General features: G+C 39.1%; 1 protein-coding gene across 1 annotated transcript in view; it reads right to left on the bottom strand.

Moving 5' to 3' along the window:
- Positions 1 to 910: 910 nt before the first annotated feature.
- The window catches only part of ntm (neurotrimin), a gene marked incomplete at both ends in the record, with an annotated part of 472,335 nt that continues 450,563 nt past the window's right edge, over positions 911 to 22,682 (bottom strand). Inside the window, 6 exons of the mRNA XM_079171030.1 lie at positions 911 to 1,011; positions 4,011 to 4,046; positions 5,560 to 5,711; positions 5,979 to 6,099; positions 7,260 to 7,388; positions 21,449 to 21,574. Of these exons, the coding sequence (XP_079027156.1) occupies positions 911 to 1,011; positions 4,011 to 4,046; positions 5,560 to 5,711; positions 5,979 to 6,099; positions 7,260 to 7,388; positions 21,449 to 21,574 (665 nt within the window). The remainder of the gene's footprint in view (positions 1,012 to 4,010; positions 4,047 to 5,559; positions 5,712 to 5,978; positions 6,100 to 7,259; positions 7,389 to 21,448; positions 21,575 to 22,682) is intronic.

Here is a 22,682-nt window from a genome sequence, read left to right as displayed (position 1 = left end):
ATAACTGTGTTGTGTAGAAACGGCATGATGTTCAAACAAGTAGCAACAGCATTAATACATTTGCATTACTTTAGTCAGACGTCGACTCCACACAAGTGGAGCTGACTCTCCCTCCATTTCTAACTACATAATTATAACGTAAGTATTCTTGACACCATTTTTGTGTACAGAAAAAAAATACATAAAACTAAGATATTTGTCCTAAATAATTACAACTTCATATTTTCCCTTCTCAAAAATATTTAAAACTAAATATAACTGAAAAAAATAGAATTAAAAGATTAGCATAACACAACTGCAAGTATATCATTATATAACGCTGAGAAGGAAAATACTTGAAGGTCAAAAACGATTCTGTTTCAACAACCAGACGGAATGATAATCATTACACATTAAAATATGACAATAGCAGGCTTTCAGCCTCAGGGTAACCTACATTCCTCCTGCTTCACTGTCTCGGTTTGACTTTGAGGTATTTATCATTCACCTCTCATACTTATTGTAAATTTGCCTTTTCCTGGAGTTGAGATGAATATGCAATGCGGTTAAAAAATGAAGACAAATCAATTTGAATAAGAGACACCACAATCAAAAAATCTTTTTTTCTCTCAGACATACTATGAGTAAAAAAGAGATAATCCAGACTAATATAATTTAGAGAAAACATTTCCAACATAAATCAATTCCTGTGAAGCATTTGTTACATCCTTGAAATCTAAAAACAAAACAAAAAAACAACAGAAACCTTCTTTTCAGTACTTATTTAGTGGGTCAACATCATTATGTAGCAGGATACTTCATGCACTCACTGTGCACCAGTTTATGGTTCCGGTTGAAAAAAAAAAACACACACACACACACTCGCACACACACACACACAAAAAATACTTGTGTTCAAATTCATTCCTCTTCAAATTCTGAGCAGGAACGGCAGAAACACCAAGAAGAGGAGACAGGTGTGTGAGTGCACTCCCATCGCGCCGCCGCTACCATCCTGAACTGCTCTCGGTCCTGACAGGAAAAGAAAAGCAAAACACTTGGGTAAGTTTTCTTTTCCTCTTTGTGTGATCACTACTGGAGGTAAGTTACTAAATGAACTTCCTATCTTCCAGCAGGAGTCTAAAGGGGAATACTGTGACTTTAGCAGCGCAAATCTGTAGTTCTGTTTGTGAAAACACTATTTTATAAAGTTTATCTGAAGTTTCTACATGCAAACCAGTGTACATAATTAGTGATTATAGTTCCACAGTAAACAATACACAGTGATTACTGTGTATTGTTTACTGGGGAATTGGAGTTATGGATTACAAGGTTTTATTAGTGACATGACATTAACGTGGAGATTATGTTTATGAGACTTTGAGAGACTAAGGACTTGAAGTACCTCTGTGGATTTGGATTCACCACAGCAAATACATTTAGAGAAACATGAGACCTGAATTTTTTCATATTTTGTACAAAAAAAAAACATTTTTTATGAATATACCTGCAAGTTGTAAAATGTTTAAACTGAATGCATCTGCAGCATCTCACTCTTATCATCACAACGCTACCTGTGTTGCTGTTAATGAATGTTGAAAATGACACTCACTGCAGGCCCAACATGTGCTCACTTTATACTTTTACTTATCTGTTTTAATAAACCTTTATGTGAAATGGTCTTATTAAGCATACGTAGAGTCATGGCCAGCAATGTGTTTTGAGAAGTCATAGTGACCTTTGACCATCACATTCTAATCAGTTCATCGTTCATTTGTGTCAACTTTGGAGAAAGTCGATCCTGAGATATCGCGTTCACAAAAATGAACCAGACGGACTAATGGACTGACCGACAACTCGAAAACAGAATGTCTCCACCGATGGCTATCTCCAGCATTGAGGAATGAAAATCATTGAATTTGAGAGGAGGGAACCAGAAGCACAAAGCTGCCTATTTATTTCCCTGTTTTAGGATTCATTCCAGCCTAATAGACACATCAGTGGCGTGGAGAATCCCAAGGTTCTATCCCTGTCCCCAACATGTATTATTGATGTCATTATCAGCTTGCAATAATTATCATATGCAGCCAACATTCGTAGAATCTCTATTTATTTCCTATATAGAAATGGTATGCATATCAACCGTTTTTCTCTTGCTAAAGTAAAGACATTTGTGATACCTAATCTAAAGATATATAATCAACAAGCATTATGTTGTGAATACTTGTTTTCTTCAACAGAAATGGCTGAATATGGATTGGTAATTATTTGAATGAAAGCGGGATGGAAGCTGGAGACCAGAGAAAGGAATCAGTCATTTTCCGGAAGCATACATGAACACTTAAAATTACAATGATACAGTAAAGCTTCCATTAGTGAGGCAGAAGGTGAGCTATTTAGTGCTGCTGCTAGCACTCGCTTTTGAGTGGGATAATCAAAATGGCATGGTCTGCAGCATCCAGTGCAGCACTGAGGATTAACACTGACCATTGCTCAGCATCTATTGCTTAAAGAAGGCCATTCTATTCTTAGTTCTGAGAACTGCTCTTAAAAACACATCGGATTTAGTTAAAATGATGCTTTCACTTCCAGGTTTGCTTTGGTCAGTTGTAACTGGCAGTCTGTCAGCAGAATTAATATGAATCAATATTAATGAGTTGGTTGAGATTAGCATTAAAGCTGACTACAGTAAAATATATTAAATATATAGTGTAGACTATGTGAAGAACAGCACACTTGTATGTGTATTTTTCAGCAGGTTTCCATTTCGACCAACTGAGAATCACTTTAGAACGATAAATGAAACTAAAGACCAATAGATCATTTTTGGTTCCTCATTTCTATTAAAATTGGTCCATCTGATTCTTATTCATCAGGCTACAACAGGAAAAATATATAATGGGGATTATAGATTATTTATCTAATTGGCCTTCGATTTATTAAAAAGGTAATCTTCTGAGTAATTTATAATAAAATGTTTATGTATTATTCTAGTACTACAGTGTTTGCACAGCTAAAAAACACAATTTCACAATGATAAAAACTATAACACATAATAGTTTCATCATGCTGTTTTCAGGGATGAGGCAAGTTCCATCCAAAACGATGCATTGTATGAGGATTGAGGACACATTTGAACTTTTCTCTTTGAAGCTTGGAACACAATGACTACTCATTTCCCTTGGATTTCCATGAGTTCACCACAGTTTCCTTTAGGGCATCTATCCAATTACCCTGCCACAGTGGATTATCCGTAATCCTGCATATGGCTAATTACAATAATGACGTTCACTCGTAGTCAAAATCAAAGCCATTAATACAATTATGTTGTGTTAATGGAGTGAGTCTGCTGACAAGATGCTGCAACCACCAGTCACAAGGACACATTAAATGGCATGATGGGCGAGGTGTTTATCGCCCCGGCTCCACACGCTTGTTCTAAAAACACACAGGGCTCATCTACACCAGATATCTGCAATCTGCAATCACTGTTTGGCAGATACAAGGAATATTTTAGCACGCAGTAAGGTTCTACAACTTTCTGTTTGCGTCTCACAATTTTCTGTTGGATGTAGAGTTGAAATGCAATAACTGAAGGCAAAAGCACAAGCACAAATGATGATAATGAAAAATGACGAATACTTACATTGGAAAGAAGAGCATGCAAAAATCAAAATGAAGCCGTGTCACACAGGTTAGGGTTGCAGAGGAGAAGATGAAACATGGTTAGCAAAATGGGTTGTGATGGCCAATTTCACAAAAGTTCATGTGACATTCGTATGGTGGTGTGCTTTGACATTCCTGCTGCCTGCCACACATGAACTTTAACATGTCAATTCATGAAGAGAACAAAGAGTAATCAAACAGAGCCCAGAATGGATTTGTCTCTTCATGTCAGACACTGCGTATAGCTCCAGTGACAGTGCAGCCTGACTTCCAGTTTGGGAAAATGGCAGTTGGTCATGTGCCAGCATGCAGTTAATACTTTCCATCCACAACAGTTGAAGAGCATGCTGGTGCAGAATACTAACCTTGCAATAGCGTTGAGCTAGTGGGTTCAATTACGACTACACCAGGGAAACAAATGGAACAGAGCAACATATTGGAAACAGAGCAGCAACAAATCATTGACAGCACTTGTGAAAAGCATGAAACGTATGCTGCTGAATAGACTTGTAACATTGTGGCTGCACAGTGGCATACTTGAGTGTTCAAACTGGTAATAGTGTCAAAATAGTGGCTGAATTCTATTTCAAAGCTGAAACACCACAGTATTTTAATGCTGACAATCACTCAGTGTTGATAAAGTTGTGATGACACATTTGCTGATACAGTGTACACACACTCAGCCCACTAACCCAAAGAAGACCCTTTTCTGACGGAGAGGTGTTGTACTTTAATGCTCCTCACTATATTTGCAGGATATTTGGCACCTGGTGCGTGAGAGAGATCACTATTGTCACTGACTGAATCAGCAGCTTTAAGCAGTGGATCTCTTCATTGGTTAGTGAGAGCAGGATGTCAGCTGACTGAGCAAGAGAAGGACTCTAATGCTCTACAGGCCCGAAGAAGAGGAGGCCTGCCAACGTTTTAGGTGTAGTAGAATTAATATGGAACAGCATCAAGTTATCTTAATACATTAATGGTCTGAACTAAATGAAGTGAAATCTTATCTTTCAGCGTTGTATATTTACTCCAAACAATCTGTGGTTGCCTGCACATAAATGCATTACTTTCTTTTTGAGTCATAAATAGGAAAATATTTATGTGCATATAACAGTAAATGTAAAAGCTTTGGATAAAAGGAAATGGATAAAGGTTGAATCAAACTGATGAAAAAAGTTGTGGACTATTAATATTATTTATTAATATTATTACTTTTATTAAAACATACTGTGACAAAGTGGGTGAGAACACACCATTTGTCCCCATATTACATTCATCGATAGATCTAACCATGCTTGTCAATTGTGTGTTTCTCATACCCACCATGTGTTCCAGAGGCTAAAGGGGAAGGCACCCAACCATTTCCTCTATTTATACACTGGATGATGTCATCCGTGATGTCATTGGGTCAGACCAAGTATGGGGTGGGGGGGGGGTAGAGTATGTATAGGTAGATGTGTAGGTTAGTTGTAATCTGTTTTACATTGTTGTGAGGGTATAGCATTCAGGGTATGTGAATGGTATAACCATTCGCGTCAGTAATCGGTGTCACCTGCACTCATGGTAGGAATTAGATCCTGCTGATAGGAGGCTCAATATAAGGAGATGACTTTGACTGAACAGGGGAGAAGATCAGTGTGCAGCTGTGTGTGCATGTGATTATGTTACTGTATGATGAGTTGAGTTTATTTAACCGTTTGTTTGATATATGTTTGGTTACACGTGTAGCAGGGCACTTTTTGTAAATAAAACACCTTTTGTTATTGGAACAAAGTCTCTCGTGTCTGCCTCCTACCACTCCAGAAGCCACTCCGGTCAGGCTTCACCACACATACACTTAACAGATAAACTACAGCATTTTAGTTATACTTCCCTCTCTGTAGTACTATAGATGTACCATATTCCTGTACTCACCATACATGAGGAAGCTTGTGTTAGAGCTCCCAAGTTTGTTGAGTGCGACACAAGTGTAGTTCCCGTAATCTCCGTCGGACACATTAAAAAATGACAGCTTCGACAGAGATCCAGAATCCATAATCTCCATGCCATCGAAGCCATTGAGGATCCTAGATGTGAGAAAGTACACAGTGAGTGCAACGTGACATTGTGAAATGTGAAGTCACTTGCCCAATTACCAATGGGCCTGAGTGCAATAATAATAGTAATTTAATTAATGACTAGGACCAATTTGCAGTAATCGTAATCGCTGTATGACTGAAAGCTGATCAATGACCATCAATAACTGTGAAAACTGACAAACACGCAGGCACACACACACATATACACGCTTCTTCCATTTGCCTCACGTAAAATTCAAATGTAAAACTAATTACCTTCTGTCATCTTTGTACCACTCAAAGTCTGCCTCAGGCACGGCATCAGCCTCACACTCCAGCTCTCCTCTCTGGCCCAGAGTCACTCCAATGTCTCTGCCCTCCGATACAGCTGGAGCATCTATAAGCAACAACATGAGAGCACTGAGATCAGGACGAGTCAAGGATATCAGGAGACGGGTTGATGGCCTTCTCTCCTCTCAGCCATGATGATCTACAGCATGACCACGAGTGAACAGGAAGTAGGAGTTCAAATCATGTACGGTATTTCTTACACTGGTGAGATGGAATTAACTGTTCAGGGTTTAATTTGTTACAATCCACCCTGTGTCTCCTGCAGCAGAGGAGCAAAATGATCTGATAGATTTTATTGTAGCTGTTTTATTCTGGGCTTTGTGTGCCTCGGTAAATGTCTCTGAGACAAAACAATGGTGACTATGCAGCCATGTCGTAACTGTCAATTAATCTGCTGATTGTTTTCTTGATTTAATGATTAATGGCTTCAACGATAACGTTTTAGAAAATAGTTTCAATTAGATCAGGACTTTCCTTGGGCCCGATGTGATGTCCTCAAAATGTCTTGTTTTTTATCGAAAAACAGATTTTCAGTTTTCTATGAAATTAGCCAATTGATTAATTGTAATTAATATAGTTGACATTTTTGCTTGGAAAGTACGAGTCAAACGATAAATTGAATACCAACATTGCTGCAAATACATTTTCAGCCTATCAACTAATTGATTAATCAAGTAATAGTATTAGCCCTGCTATATATTAGATATAAACCTTTAAAATCACACTGTTAAAATCAGCAGCACTTGACATAAAAGCAGCTCAAATACTAATAACCTCATACTTCTCCATGACTCATTTGATTTAATGCAGCAACACAAACGGTAAAGCACATAACTGAAGCAAGCCTTCTCTTGGCCCACTACAATTTAGAAAATGGTTCAACACAGGGTCCATAAATAAATTCAATGATAAGTCAATGATAAGACATTTTGTTTAAAGTTGCAATACTTAAATTCTAAAATTTAAATCAGCAGAGTATGATAATAATAATAATGATATGAGACAGAGAAAAGGAGCAACGGCTCATATTTGAGAAACTTCAACCTGAAAATTTTCAATATTCATCATCAATATTCTTCATAAATTATTGACATGATTGTATATTATTTTTCTGCCAAAAGACTCAATGATAAATTGACTAATTGTTTCAACATTGTTAATTCAAATACAAAATGTTTAAATTCTTCAGCCAAGCAGTGGACTCACAGTTGACGGTGATGTCGACGGTCTGGACGTCTGTGTCAATGTCGTTGACGGCTGTGCATTCATACGTCCCTGCTCTCTGTCTGGAGATAGATGGGATTTCCAGGTACTCATCCTCTGATGCCAGGTCTCCTGTGGAAGGGGAAGGAAGTGGAGATGGAGATTCAAAATGATTGTGAGAAGTCAACAGCTGTGGCCTCGATTTTCACACTGTGTCTTTGCGTGGCCTCCGGATAGTCATTGTCATTCTGGTTTTGGAAAAAAATGAGAAGCTATTTTGGTATTTACAACACAAAGAGAGCAGTTCAGTTCTAACTCCAACGCAGAAATCAAAGCTCTAAGTTCAGAGGCAACAGCAGGAGCGCCGACAGGTCCTGTTAATTCTTGTAGCACCCTGATCTAATGTGGCAGCAAAATTCACACAGCTACATGTGTGTCAAAACTTACACCAGTAAAAGTCATGACGTGTGCCCAATTCTGTCTCTGCCGCTTCTCCGCTGTTCCTTTCAACACCACATCTTGAGCTTACTGACATATTTCTGAAGATGTTACAACACTTGGTGATTAGTGCTTTGTTCAGGCCCAACTCATCATCAATTATCTCTCAGAACTTTCATATTCGGCTCCTTTTTGTGTCTCTCACGCCTTGGAGCACACCAGGACTGTGACAATATGAACGAATGCCAGCCTCGTTACTTTATTCTAGTATCAATTTGACACGCTTGACAGAGACACTTAATACAGCGCTCAATGTAAAGAACAAAAGACGTAATGGTCTTCAAGCCTCCTCCCAAGACGTAGGCAGGTGACAGTAATACATTGCACATGGATTCACTTTGCTGGGTTGAGGCACATTACTGCATTACACCTGGGAAGGTTGTTATGGAGGGAAGTTTTCACCGGCACGCTGATCACCTGACGAGGAGTACCGGGAGGACTCATGTTCACTTCACGCTGTTCCTTTTCTGCTTTCCCTCAAACGAGGATTCTACATTGTGCCAACAGAGACCGCAGTGTCACTTAAAGCCACACGGTAAAATCCTCTGAGGAGAGTTAATCAAGACAAGGCTGCCAGCTGACGCACACTCTCCAAGTCCACACATCAAGCGGCACTTTTACGGCAGGTGGTTTCACATCAACAGCTGTCCTTCAGACTGGCACATGAAATCAATGTTTCTCTAAGAAATACATTCACACAAAAAGAACGTCAATCATAGCTGTAACAATGCGCTATATGTTTCTTCCCACATGCCTGCTTTGGATGTTAATGAATTGTCTCTTAATAAATATGAAAACTACTCAACATGTATTAAATTATAAGGCCTTGCAAATAATATTATACTTATACTTTCTGAGATATCTTATTGTGTGGAGGTGTGGGAATCAACCTTTAGAATAATTGTTTATAAAGCAATTTTGGGGGTTACAAGTGTGAATTATATATATTTTTGTTCTTTTTTATATTTTCTTTTCTTACGTAGCTTAAATTGATAAGAATGTAGGCATATATCATTATTATGCTCCTCTTGTGCCTTTTCAGTCATATTGTAGATTGTATACATGCTACACTTATTGTATTGTGTGTGATGGCTTATTAATAAAAATACTACTAGTATTAATAGTAACATTGTGCCTGTTATGAGCGGTTGCTTTAAAATAATCATTGCTAATGTTCAAAGCCTTGTTTTATACCAGTTTATTGTAATAGAAGCACAGCTCCTCGCACGAAACACAGAGTGCCTCTCTGAACTAAAGACTATCACTGTTCACCTTTAAAGTTAGGAGGAAAACAGGCAGAGCAGCTAGATTAGACAGCGAAGGCCATGTGTTCAATGGGCGAGGTGGTCATTTAAACTGTCATCTACTAACTGAATTGATAAAGAGGAAAGATGTGTTTTTTCACTACTCAGCAGGTGATGTTGTTGTACATTAGCTTTGCAGTAACTAATAAAACAGCAAAAAAGAAAATCCTGGGAATTTGTAAAGCTGCAAAAAGTAGACAAACAGCTTAATCAATTGTGTTCAGGTGGGATGAGACGTTCATTCTGGATCTGGTTTCAGGGTATCAAAAAACCTGCTAATATTAGCTAAGATCTGAGGCAAATAGAAAATCTGTCTAATTTGTCTTAATCCATTTTATTAGCAAAGAACAATGTAGAAAACATTCAGGTAGAAGGCTTCTCATATCTGGAACAGTCAGATTTTGCCAGGAGAAACAACAACGATTAGATATGGTTAATTAACGCTGACTTGGTGAGAAACTTCCCAGAAGGCCCAAATTAAACTCCACAAAACAGCCAAAGACCGTTTGTTGAAGAAATAAACTCTACACTTGCTGTAGGACTCAGAGCAGTGAGTTTCCTCTTGTGAAATAAGCTAGCTAATCATGTCACTGTGATTTCAGTTGTATCTCTCAGCTAAACATCATGCATATCATAGCAATGTGTTTATTTGTTTTAACAGTTCAAACCTCCTGCGGTCCATCTCATTTGTAGGTTGTATCATTCTAAAGAGTTTTGCCCTATGAGCCAACAAACAGTAATCACACCGCTAATCTTTGAAGCATTGAGTTATGTATATATAACTTGTGGTTACATACAAATATGGAAAGTGAACCTTAACTTGATTGCATTAGGGAATTAGGATGAAGATTTGATGCTTTAATGTCTACTACCTAACATTTACATTTGAAGTCAATCTTCAAACAAATGAATTGCAAGAAAGTATATGAATACTATATATGAGTACTATTGACAACTATAAATTGCCTTATCATTATTCACTCTGTATACTCGGCACTCTTCTCACATGTATTTTCAAACCAGTAAATATATTGGCCTATTTCTCCATTGGTATTCCCAAATCATGTCACATATATTTTTCCCTAAGGCCACTGTGTAGTAAATCATGACCTCTGTGTTAAACATCCCCTTATCATTATCATATTGTTGTCCTTCATTACACACAATGCTCCTCCACCTCCACCTCCACGCTCCATGCTCTCGGCTGGCTAAGCATCAGAGGTTGCAATCCTCCAAATCCATCATCTCATTCACATAAACGTACCGGCACCATCGCTCATTTAAATGTTACATGTTTGCCAAATGATCCTGCATTATAAAAAGTGATAACTAATTATTAGCATGACGGTCCTGTAGCACTTCTGAGCCTCTTAGTTTGACCGCCAGTCACCCAACTGTGCAAGTGAAGCCATTGATAACAACCGACACAATCTGCCAAAAGATGATGTTTCGCTTTATGTGTACCAGAGAGAGAAAAAATGTTGTCTCAGCAGAAACAAAGAGTTCTCAGAACACTTCAGTACCCACTACACAACCCTACCCAGGCTCTGAAAATACACATATAGACCCTCATTATATTTCATTTCCATGGGTATGTGTTTACAAAGAACAACATGATTTACAATAGCATGACTACTGGTATTTGACTACTTCTTCAAGTATCCACCTGAACTATAGATGTGAGCTGTCTTTTCTAATATCGCAGTCTGTTTCAAGGGGACTGCTGGGTTTGTGACCAAGTCATTAGTGAGATAGTACTGCCATCAAGGTGACATGGCAGGACATCGGGGAGACCGGGCAGGAGAAGGTGGTGGGGAGAAGAAAGCAAAGAAGAGCCAGGAAGTCTCGGGAGAGGCCCGCAGAAGATAATGTACCCTTTCTGTGTCCCTGAAATGCCAACATCGAACTCAAGGGCAACGAAGAAAATGGAGTAGAAAATGGAAAGAGATATTTGTGTGCAGGGCAAGGGGAACAACTTTGAAGGGAGGGGCAGAACAGGAGAGCAGATGCTTGAGGGATATAGGCATTTAAGGAGAGAGAACAAGTGGATATGGTGAGGCAGGATTTAAAGTGATGAATCCAAGCAATGGGAGGGAAAGAAATAGAGGAAGAATGGCAGACAGAAGAGGACACATAAACCAAAGCAAGAGTGGGAGTGGGGATGGTGTTATCAGTGTTGTCTTGAGGGAAAGGAAGTCGGAGTGAAATGTGTTGACGGAGAAGGAACAAAAGCTTTTGTTACTCAGACAAACAGTGAGAAAGAACGTTCATTTAAAAGATGTCCGCGAAGACAATGAAAGAGAGCGACCGACTGCTGCTGCTCTGCAGCTCCAGTCTTAAACTGTGCCTCTGTTGCTGCTGCCGCTGTGCGAGGTGAATATATAGATAGTTATTTTGTCACTGATTATCAGCCTTTGGCATATGGAATTTCTTAAAATGCCTTTGATGCATCATCCCCTTTGAAGGAAACAAACATAAAAGAAAAAAAAGAATCATAGAAATATAGTAGCTCGGGGTTCCATGTATTACTGAGATGCAATAAGGCAGCTTTACTTCTATTCAAGAGGTTTGCCAGCGGAGATAATCTGTTGTGACAGTACGGTTTAGATTTGACCCATCAATAGCATACATATTTTTGAGCATACAAAGAAAAATGAAAACCGTGGCTGCTACTAATCTCTCAGGCCACAAGTCCTTTTGTATCTCAGTTAGTCTATAGGGGAAGCAGCTGTGTAAGGGAAGGATACAGCATGTGAGTTAAAGATATGAAAAATATGTAAGTGATTGTGAGGGATGAATCACACTTCTGTTTCTGCTTCTGCACGCTAAATTAAAAGGGAAAAGAAACACCTACTGAGCAAAGTGAATTTATGTGGAGCTGACTCAATAAAAAGAACTGTTGACAAATAGTTGATTCGTACAGGAACAATATAACTATTATTATTAATTGTATTATTATATTGGAAATTGTATTTGCATGCATTGTATTTTTAAGTAGTAGTGTACCTTTCTAAATCCTAAAAACCTTCATCTCAAAAGGATTTTGAACAATAATTTGAACAAAAATATAAAAAATAAATGAATATAAAACAAATCCTGTTCCCCAAACAATCTACCAGGTTACACAAAATGACCAATCTTAATGATGGAGTTATCATTAATATCAGCAGTACTACCACCATACAGCCCACAGCATGTGCTATATGAAATGGTACATTATAATGTCCCCATCAAATCTGGATAAAAGGGTGCAGCAGATGTCGGCAGTATTGCCGCAGAATTGGGCTACTTTTGAAGGGTTGGATTTTTAGACCTATTTTGCATCCAAATGACATGAATACTATCTATAAATAAAAATCAATTTTTTAAATGAAATAATGCATTTATACCCCAATCCTTCTAAACTGACTCCATATCAGCACATATACACATGAAGATGATGGGTCACATCAAATACCCACATGCACACACACATACTTACACACGATGCTCTCAGTCCCTCCACCTCTCAATCCTAACTATGTATTGTGAGTAGGCCTATATTATTAAAATGTAGTGAATTAAAACAACAAGTCTTATTAGTTGAAATACAGTGAACACTGATACTAACAGCAAATTCATAACCTATTTACACATGTATTTATTAAAAGTGTATGATTTAAATATAAGCAACATGATGAGATGTTTTAGTTGAAATAAGCTATTGCATCAACCACAGTAAATACATATGATGTAAAAACAGTACACAGACAAAGTGTACTGTTTAGACAATTACTGTGTCTAATTCGACAAAGCAATTTTAGGACCTTAGTGAAATAACTTTTTAGGAAAAACTGCTTTGGTACACTAAACATTTATGATCGTACTTTGTAGATATTACAATGCTGTAATGTCTACAAAGTTAGAAGTAGTATATATGGTGTATGGGGTATATTTTTAGTTCTGTACAACTTGTTTGCAATCACGTGACTATTTTGACGCGGAAAATTTTGATGGAGGGCAGGAAGTGAAGAACATATATACTGCGTGAATTGGAAAGTGAATACATAAACATAGCACAAAAAGTAAGGAAATTTGTGTTTGGTAGATTATTTCTTTCTATAATAAATCTTATACCGTTGGAAAGCCTGTTTATTTCCCTTTTAAATGGTCCCACATTTGTAAGGAACATGCATTTGTGGGATGAGCAGCAGAGCTGAGTATGTGGGTTGCGCCCATGAAAAATGTGCCAAATTTTCTCTTTAAAAAAGTAACACTAAAGCTAAGCAGGTGCTAGAATTAACGCTGCCATGAACATCTAAAATGGTATTGGTATGGTATAACAGCATTAAGTTATTTCCTTCACCTTCAAAGAGGTCAAAAAGGGACCAATCTGCTATGACTACCAACTCCATCAACTTCAAATGAATCTTTCCAAGCATCCGGGCCTCTGCAAATCTAGAAAACCTTTATTGCTCCGAGGCCAAATTCAAATTCAGTGTGCATGTTCATTCCGGTCGCCTTAATGCACCGAGGTGTCAGCTGGCCGCCTGGGCTGACAAACTTTGCAGTCAGGTTGTGTGGTCTGTGGGAGATACCGAGGATCACTTCTGATCCGCCACAAGCCCCTAAAGCCATCTATCTATCAAAGGTGAGGGGGAGCTGGGTCATGGCTGTGTGAGAGCCCCGGCCCCAGCCTGAAATCATCAATCTTTATGCACACACACACATGCACGCACACACACACGCACACACACACACACAATCTTTATTTATTTAATTCACCCTTTTTAACACCCCGGAGTGCTTGCAATAGCTGGGCTCACACTGAATGGCCCCGGGCAGGAGGAGAGTTGCTCTGCAGCTCAGAGATATTGGAACACAAGTTTGGACTTTAGAAAGTACCGGGACATTTTTCTGCTCTGCTCTGCTGCTCTTTGTCTGAGTCAGGGGGACGACTATGCCGTGTGACTCTGTGTATTTTTGAAACGCTTGCTTATCAGGCCCTCAGTTAAATACTGGAGATGAAATTGATAAGAAAAAGGCTACTGGAAAAAAGACGCTAGAATTCAGCACATTGGAAGTGAACAATCGGAGAGAAAAACAACCACAAAGACTGAATCACTGTTTTCTTTTATCTTGCATGAGGAAAATCAAAACGACAGCTCTTCGAGCTAACGCTAGTCTATTTACATTTTCATCTCACACTAAACTAAAAGCCAATCGACATCTCTGAATAGTAGTTTTGTTGGTGCCTGCAAAAAAAACAATTCTTCACGATGAATATCAATGTTCTACCTCTGATATGGACTTAAACAGATAAATAAACATAAGCAACCAGCCCCTGAACACATTTGATTATGAAGAGTGCTGAGATGAGTAGAGAATAAAAGAATGACTTTTAAAGGGCCTGCTGCTCTGAAAAATGGCTTGTTTTACATACAGACTCTCAACCAGTTCACAAAAGTCAGACTTGGTGAAAGTAAAGCCAAATGCAGGGGCACACACACACACACACACACACACACACACACACACACACACACACACACACACACACACACTTCCACAGCTGTCTTGCAGCATACACATGCACAGCAGAGATCAGAGTTTGAGATCTGAACGGTCTCTATCAAAGATTAGTTTTAAGGCCTTTGCTGTATTGGAAAACACACCATGACAAAACATGAAAGACGCCAGAGAGATGCAAAAGAAACCTCATTTTAAACCATTGATGTCATATGGTGGGCACCCCAGGGTGGTAAGCCGCGGAGGCGTCCTATGATTCCAGATTGTAGTCCACATTTATGAAACATATTAACAAAAGAGTTACTTTGTTTGGATTTCTCTTCTTCTACATACAACGGAAAGACAATCTATACAGCAGTTTAGACATGTGCACCCTGGACAACCATTCATGCTCACATGCACACCTACGTGTGGAGTCAGTGTTAGTTAAGCAAAACTGCATGACTTCGGATCGTAGGAGAAATTTGGAGCACCTGGAGAAAACCCACACATGCACAGCGAGACTATGCAAACTCCACGCAGAAGGTAAAGTAATATACACAAACAGTTTCCAGCCCAGCATGGTGAAATCAAACTAATTTGTCCATCGGATGACTCAGCTTCCTCATTCTCCTCCCACATGAAAATGTATTTATAGCCAATTATAGGATGTCTAAAGAGAAAACAGCTTTGTTGTTCACATTGGAGCCAAGAAGTAAAAGGAGCAACGAAACCAGCTGTTGGATCCAGTTAATGAGATTTCACAGCAATAGTTCCCAGAGATAGCTGAGTGGTTCAGTCCCACACCTCAGCAACACGTGTGGCCCCCTCTCACCCTGCAGTCAATTCTGTCAGACCACTCTCTCCTCTGCTTTCCTCACTAATTCACTATTGGCCTAATTAAGAGTGAACATTACAAAAGGGTGAGGAGACTGCATTCTCTTCTGTAAAATCTCTTTAGGTGCGCTAGTCCAATTTGGTTCACGATCATATTAAAATGAGGTTATTGATTGGCTGCTCAAGAGTAAAAAAAAGGAAGTGAGCAGCTTTTCCTCATGGGCAGTATTTTGACGTTCATATACTCTCAGCTAGAACACCTGAGAACTGAGATTTAACTTCATTCAAATCATTTCACTCACTAAATCATTTCCATTAGACATCATGTCATCAAATAGATACTCATACATAGGAAAATAGATTATGGGTTGGTCTGTTGTATTGAAGTTGTCTGATTTTTCTCTTGGCAACGGTATGGACCACTCTCACTTGGCTCCCACTGTTTGACATAGTCATTACATTTCTGAGTAATGCCATGTTAATTTGTAAAACTGTCCAAATCCTCCTGACTGGACTGAAACAGAAAGTAGATGCAGTCAAGCACCAGGTGACTGAAATCAGTGAACCATCGCTCAGATCATTGATTTGGACCTTCAAAAATACCAAGTTCAGTCAATTTCAATACCACACAGATAATGTGATAATCTGTATGTTTGATCTGTCTGGAGAAGCAAAGGTGTATTTGTCACAAATAAGGTAGATGGATGGACAGATGAATTGGACCCTACCTGTGTGCAAAACAAGCTTCATCATTAAGGTATTTTTCAGACCAAGAAAGTTTTCAGACCAAGAAAGTTTGGAGCAATGGACAATGAGGGGATCTGTGCCTTAGTGAGCAAAGGAAATGAGTCAACTTTGAAACAATGACCGCAAACTCATGCGATTACAACATCATGGGAGGATTTAATAGGGGTATGCTTCATATGTTTACAATAATTCCATATTTGTGTCATCCTGAGGTTTCTTATATTTATCCACAGAATTTTTCTTTATTGAAATCGATGGTATAAGGACAGAGGGTGTATTATAAAGCCCTTTGAGGCAAATGTATTTGTGATATTGGGATAAATATAAGGGAATTGACGAACAAGATTCACAATCAAGGCAGGGTAAAAGACTGCCATCAGTGGGATGTGATAATGAGTTAAAAATGGGGATAACAGTGCACATTTTCAGTGTTTGCTGGAAGGCATTCACAGTGTTGCAATACAAATAGAGTTTGAATCCTGGCTCCTTTCTCAGCTACGCACAACTGGCCTGTTGCTGCATGAAGTGGGTGTGAATGTCAGATTGTGGGTTTCGGAGAGTTAGAGAAATTGACGTTTGCAGTCCCCTCAATTTCAACGTTGTAAAGGTGTGGGAGTAAATGGGGTTCAAACACTATTCGACCATCCGACAAGCACCTCTGTTGAAGCGTAATGATGCCTTTAGGGCCTTGCAGCACTCCCTAGAGATGACAGCCAGGCTTATCCAAAATTACATAGGACCAGCTGGGAAACCACAGATTGCAGCCTCCTGCAGAAAAGGATGGGGGCTTGGTGAAGCTGTTTGTTCAGTATGCTCCATCCAATACCAGACACCATGATTAGGTCCCAACCCCAGAACCGGATGACAGAGATCATTGGTCGGCCTGGTACAGGGGCAGTATGTGGTTGATAGCCACTTGTTTAACTTTTGAGCCTTCTTTCCAAACCAAACCAAAGAAAAGTCCCTGAAATGTCTAAAAACAAACATCTGGAATGCATAACACCAATCACACCACATCAAATATGATATCAGCTACAATATGAACAATGTTCATATGTGAACTATGACATTCAAGCAAACTAGTAATGATGTAGGTTATCATGCCATTTTAAAGTACTGATGTTCTAAAAGGTTGAAAGCATACAATAAAGGGGCAATGTGAACCACATCCGCTCCAGTTAGAGACAGTGGTTTCCAATGCACAAGCAAATGTTATGTTTATTAACATAAAGCAGCAAGCTGGAATTCTCCAGAGACTTAACGCATCATCGCCTTTCAATGAGTCAGCGGTCTTCACTCCTCTGCTGGGAAACACTCATCAAACATCACATCACAAGCATCTCTTCATCAAGCCATTCTTACAGCTGACAGAATGTCATAATGAGTTAAATTGACCTGGACTCGACTTTAAAGTGTGCCATGCTCACATACAGTGACCCACAACCATTACAGTAAGTTGCCACATTCCCAGTATCAGTTGTGATTGTTGCTCTGCTGAATGCGCAGAAAAGGCAGAAGGGCTGAGCTGACCCAGATTCCAGAAAACAGGAACAAATAGTATTTGGTGAAAAGTCACCTTTTGGAGACAACTGGAATGATCTATTGGTTCTAAGGCCAAACTGAACATAGACAACAGTACATTTAGTGTGACTCCAACATTACAGTGGTCTTCAGTTTGAACCATGGCTGAAGAGTATGCAGATTTGAGTCATCGATATACGGATGTCACTGAACCCATCTTGGGCTGTTGGAGGGGTCACACAGAGGAAAAAAAACATAATTTCTAATTGCCTTTCACTTTGAGGCTTGCCCTTCAATCTAGTGCACATTTATTGGAATTTAAAATGATCACATGTACTGAGAGAGAACTTATGATAATTTTGTTTGTTAACCTCCTTCATCCACTAGAGAAACTTAACAACCTTGATGGCCGGTAGAGTGAATGCAGGTTCTGCATTGAATTCCCTTTTTAGAACTGGAGGTTGCCGCCTGGTTGGGAGTAATATTCACCCTGGACTTTAAGTGCAGATGGACTACTTCATGTTAAATGCATTTGAGCTCTCTGGTGGAGTGAACTTATATAACATGGTTAAAAGGCTGCACTTTTATATAACACTACTTATGTTTAAGTCAATGCTGCTAAAGGATCCCCATGAATAGACATTCATGATGCCCAGAGGTTGAATCCTGAAGACTTTGATGCTCCCCTGACTTTCCCTCAAGCCCCATCAGCAGTTTCACAATTATGGGTCAGAATGACAACTGCCTGACGGACTACTATTCAATTTAGAGCGGTCATTTATGGTGTTTGTGAAATTTGGTGAACTCTCCATCTAGCACCATTATCCGTTCAGACTTTTAATTTGTCCAATACTTTGGTTTATTAACAGATTGGTTTGTTTCACAGTGAGCATTTCAGTGGCTGCTGACTGTTCTTGTTTTATGATATTTAGAAATCTGAACTTTTGAACTTGAATTTAACCTGAAAACCACATGCTATCACCTGACAGCATTGTTACTCTCATCTCCAACGAAACATGTTCAAATTGAATACTATTCTATATCACTTGATTTACAGTTGCCTACACTCACTCAAAACCAGTGGTGGGCCATCAGGGCCAGCTAAGCCTTCTCTGCTGGCCTAAACAGAATCACAAAGTTGTAGGTATTTCATAATTTAATAATTTTTCACAAATACACTACATGTATTATAATTTAATACCCAGGTAGCCTCCTAAGTATGTCTGCATTGACGTGCGCCGTGATTAGTCAGTGGGCCAGTGTGACTTTTGTCAAACAGAAAGCTAGCTAGCAGATCTTAGTGTTTAGTAAGAGTTCAGGTTGAAACATATATAAGAGAAGTTATGACATTTTTAGCGTTTTGCTTGGTGTAGATTCTTTGTTTTTTTAACACTCAATGGTTGAAGGAGGAGAAACGGATTTGGGAGTTATGGTCTTTGTTAACAAAGAAAGGAGGATAGACTTTGTCTTTAAGTGAAGGCAGCTTTGATAAGTCAACTGCTTTTGTGTTTTTTACATCTGCAGTAGCGTTTCTACTGTGTTCATTTGTCTATCGTGTCGTTTTTATGAATAATATGAATGGCTCGTGCTCTAGCACTGCAGTGTTGCTGGGTTGATTTGTCAGCTTCCCCGCTAAGCTAGTTAGCTTAGCCTCCCTGAACACACTCGGGCCTCAGCTGTTTTTTGTTATTGTTCCGGGTTCAAAAGGTCACAGCCCGTTGTCTGTTACGTAAGCGCAGGCCACCGAAAACATTATATTTCCCACAATTTAAGCTTCTGCATTTTCCAAATGCACTAGTATTATTCACATGTATTGTTCGGTTCGTAAGCCTCGTACCGAGCGGTTTAATACAAATAGGTGATGTTACAGCCCTAGAAACAAATAACCGTAGCTCAGTAGGACAGCACAGAAGGCCCAGGTATAAAATGCACGGCCCACCACTGCTCAAAACTATTGAAGTCATTGGCACCTATGTTGACTATTTAACTTTCAGTGCAGACTCCTTGTACACATCCAGTTCCTGCTGTAGTGTCAGCTCACCTATGTTTACACCTTTACAAACATTAGCTTGGTCCTCATAGGGACACAATCTGCTAGATAATCGAAGACAATACTAACTGACTGACAATCTCAAGACCATCCCCAGCTAAGATCCATTCCAGTCTATTGCTTAAGACACAGTATGCTTTTCTGAGTGTCATTAACACGGTTTGACTGTGTGGAAAGTTTTTCGGTCGTCTTGGAGTCATGAATTCACTACTGTATTTTTCTCTAGTGGTGTGTCTGGCTTAAGTCAGAGGAACTGAGAAAAATATGTGATGTCTTTCCGTTATCCGTAATGTTCTTTCTGTCATCATATGTATAAAGAAGATAGCGTGGGAATAGAGAAAAGATCCTCTACATCACTAAGCTTTAAGTTTGGTCAAAGATGTTCTAGGTTTATCTGTTGGACATTAATAAAAGGTAATTTACGATAAGGAGCAAGTCATTGATTATATATTCAACAAGCTTGATTGATTTACATATAACAGAGGGTTAAATAGAATGTGTTCTCTTCTTTTTCTCCTTCACATTTAACAGTGTTGGCACTAATAATGCAATACTTGTAAGAATATAACATTTCTTGTGCATTCCGTAGCAGTGTTGTGTTTAAGTAAATGTATTCTGCTGCTTTATGTTTGCATCCTGCAAGAACTCTCTGTTAAATCTTCCCACCAGGTCTGGCAGGGTTTCCTCCATCCTCAGCTTTTATACCAGAGGAAGTGTACTGTGTTCTCTAGTATGCTCGGCATACAGCCGCAGTCTAGAACCCAGAGACAGAGCTGAACAATATGCTGACTCAGTCTCCATACAGAGGCAGTGAGGTTCTGTTGCTGATAAATGCTGCACAGATTACGGAGGAGCTCATGGGTCCCTAACCACAGAATGTCAACATGAGTCAACAAGAAGATACTCCAATCTGTGCAACATCTTGCTCAAAGGTGTCACAGTTGTTGTCAATATCAAAGTCCCCAGACTGTTCACCATTTGACCCGAATAGTGTTATGGGTAGCAGGCATCTGCTTTCTCTCCTTTAAAAAAAACCCAGGAAAACAGAGAAGTCCAACAGCAGTCTGTTCTACACAGCCTGCACAATACCGTATGCACAAGCATAGCATTTCACAAATAGGAGCCAATCAATGTTCCCTCTCGCTGCTTATCTCCGTTCAGACAGGTCAGTCACACTAGTGTCATATTTACATTTCAATTCCCAGATCCCAGCATCAACACAAAGGACAGCACAGACAAAAGTAACTAATTATGAATGCAAACATCTTGCCTGATTAAGTGAAGCATGGGCCCACTGTGATACGGTTCCCTTCATTCTTCAGTGAGGCATTATGGCATAAATGCCATTGAGCATGCAGAATGCAACAACCCCGATTCTGGACATACTTGCCATGGCATGCTTGTGAATGAATAATTCTCCACACAGTAGTAATGTTCTCTGTATTAATAATGTCATTCAAAGTGCCTCCAGAACATTTACATCCATCCTATTATCCTAATTAATTAGTCCAATAACAACAGGGTCAGTTTACTTTTCTGCGAACAACTCAGTGTAATGATGATCTGGAAGCAGGTAATGATGGGTAATAAGTGAGAAATCCACCAGGGGTCAAACAAAGTCAAAGATGGGGGGATAAACGGAGCGGGATGAGGGGAAGAGAGGAGAATGAAGTAGGAAGCACAGAGAATGTGTGAAGGTTTGAATGTAGCAGAACTTAATGTACTTATTTACAGGACAAACAAGTTACCTGATGAGTAGATGAGTTTCCAGCTGACGGAAGGTTCTGGTTTACCGCTGGCCTGGCACATCAGGGTGATATTGGAGCCTTCATTTACCACAATATCTCTTGACAGGTTGATGATTTTCGGTGGTACTGTGAAAGCAAATAGCAAATGTTGAAGAAGGTTGAAAGGGAATAAAAGAGAACATTTTACACATCAGGTTTGTGTCTTTTGTGCTTTTGTTTTGATTGATTTGTTTTTATTTGTCTCCTCCACGTCCCTCTATATTAATTGTCGTAGTAACCTTTTAATGTGTTTGCAAGCTATGACTGGAATGCTCCTTTTAAGTTAGAGGTGTTCACAAATATTACATTGAAATACTTTAAGTGTGCTGCCATTGTTTTTTATTGTGGCATATTTAATACAAACTGTTTTAATGCATTTTAATGGGACGATGGTAAAGGACCATTAATATAAAAAAAAGTGTATTTGTATTAACTGTGCTGCTGAAAAGCCAGTGGAGGGACATGTTGGCGTCCACAGGCAAGAAAAGCATATGGCGATTGTCTTGAATGAAGTTCACACTGCATACAAATGTTAAGTGATGGCTACTACATCGTGTCATTCCAAACCGCTGTGGATTATGTTAACTAGAAGCCAAATGAATTGGATGTCTGAACCAGCTGGCTAGCTTAGTAGCTACCGGTAAATATGGATGCTAACTTAATACTTGTTCACAGACATATTGATTCTACACCATCACAGCTCATCTCTGCAAGACGTTTACACTTTTTCGTCGCTCAGCGCTACGTCACATTTCGTTGCTCATCGGTTGTAGGTCTATTAATTGCATCCAGAGGCATTTTGGTCTACAGCTGTTGATGGAGCCCCTTGGGAATTGAAAATGAGGTGAGAGGCTCCAAACTAATTCACATTTGTGTATGGTCTGTCTATGTTTTAGCAATTACAAGAAACATTAACTCCTCTTCTTCTTTTCCAGGTTATAAACTGAAATTGTTCAAAATCACTATTCTTTTTTTCTTGTAAAACCATTTTTTAATGCATTCATAACTAGAGAAGTTTGAACATTCAATTCTGATTCCTTTTGTTGAAGTTTGCATCTGGTAACTTCAGATGTAAACACCGACAAGACATCCAGTCTTCTACTCGTGGATAGAGAGGAGGTTATGTAGGTCAGGTCAAGTCAATTTGTATTAATATAGTACCAAATACTACATGAGAAGTTGTCTCATGATACTG

The sequence above is a fragment of the Pholis gunnellus genome (assembly GCF_910591455.1).
Source record: "Pholis gunnellus genome assembly, chromosome: 13".
NCBI classification, from domain to species: Eukaryota; Metazoa; Chordata; class Actinopteri; order Perciformes; family Pholidae; genus Pholis; species Pholis gunnellus.
The sequence above is the reverse complement of the archived record's forward strand: the minus strand, read 5'-3'. Positions and strand labels throughout refer to the sequence as shown.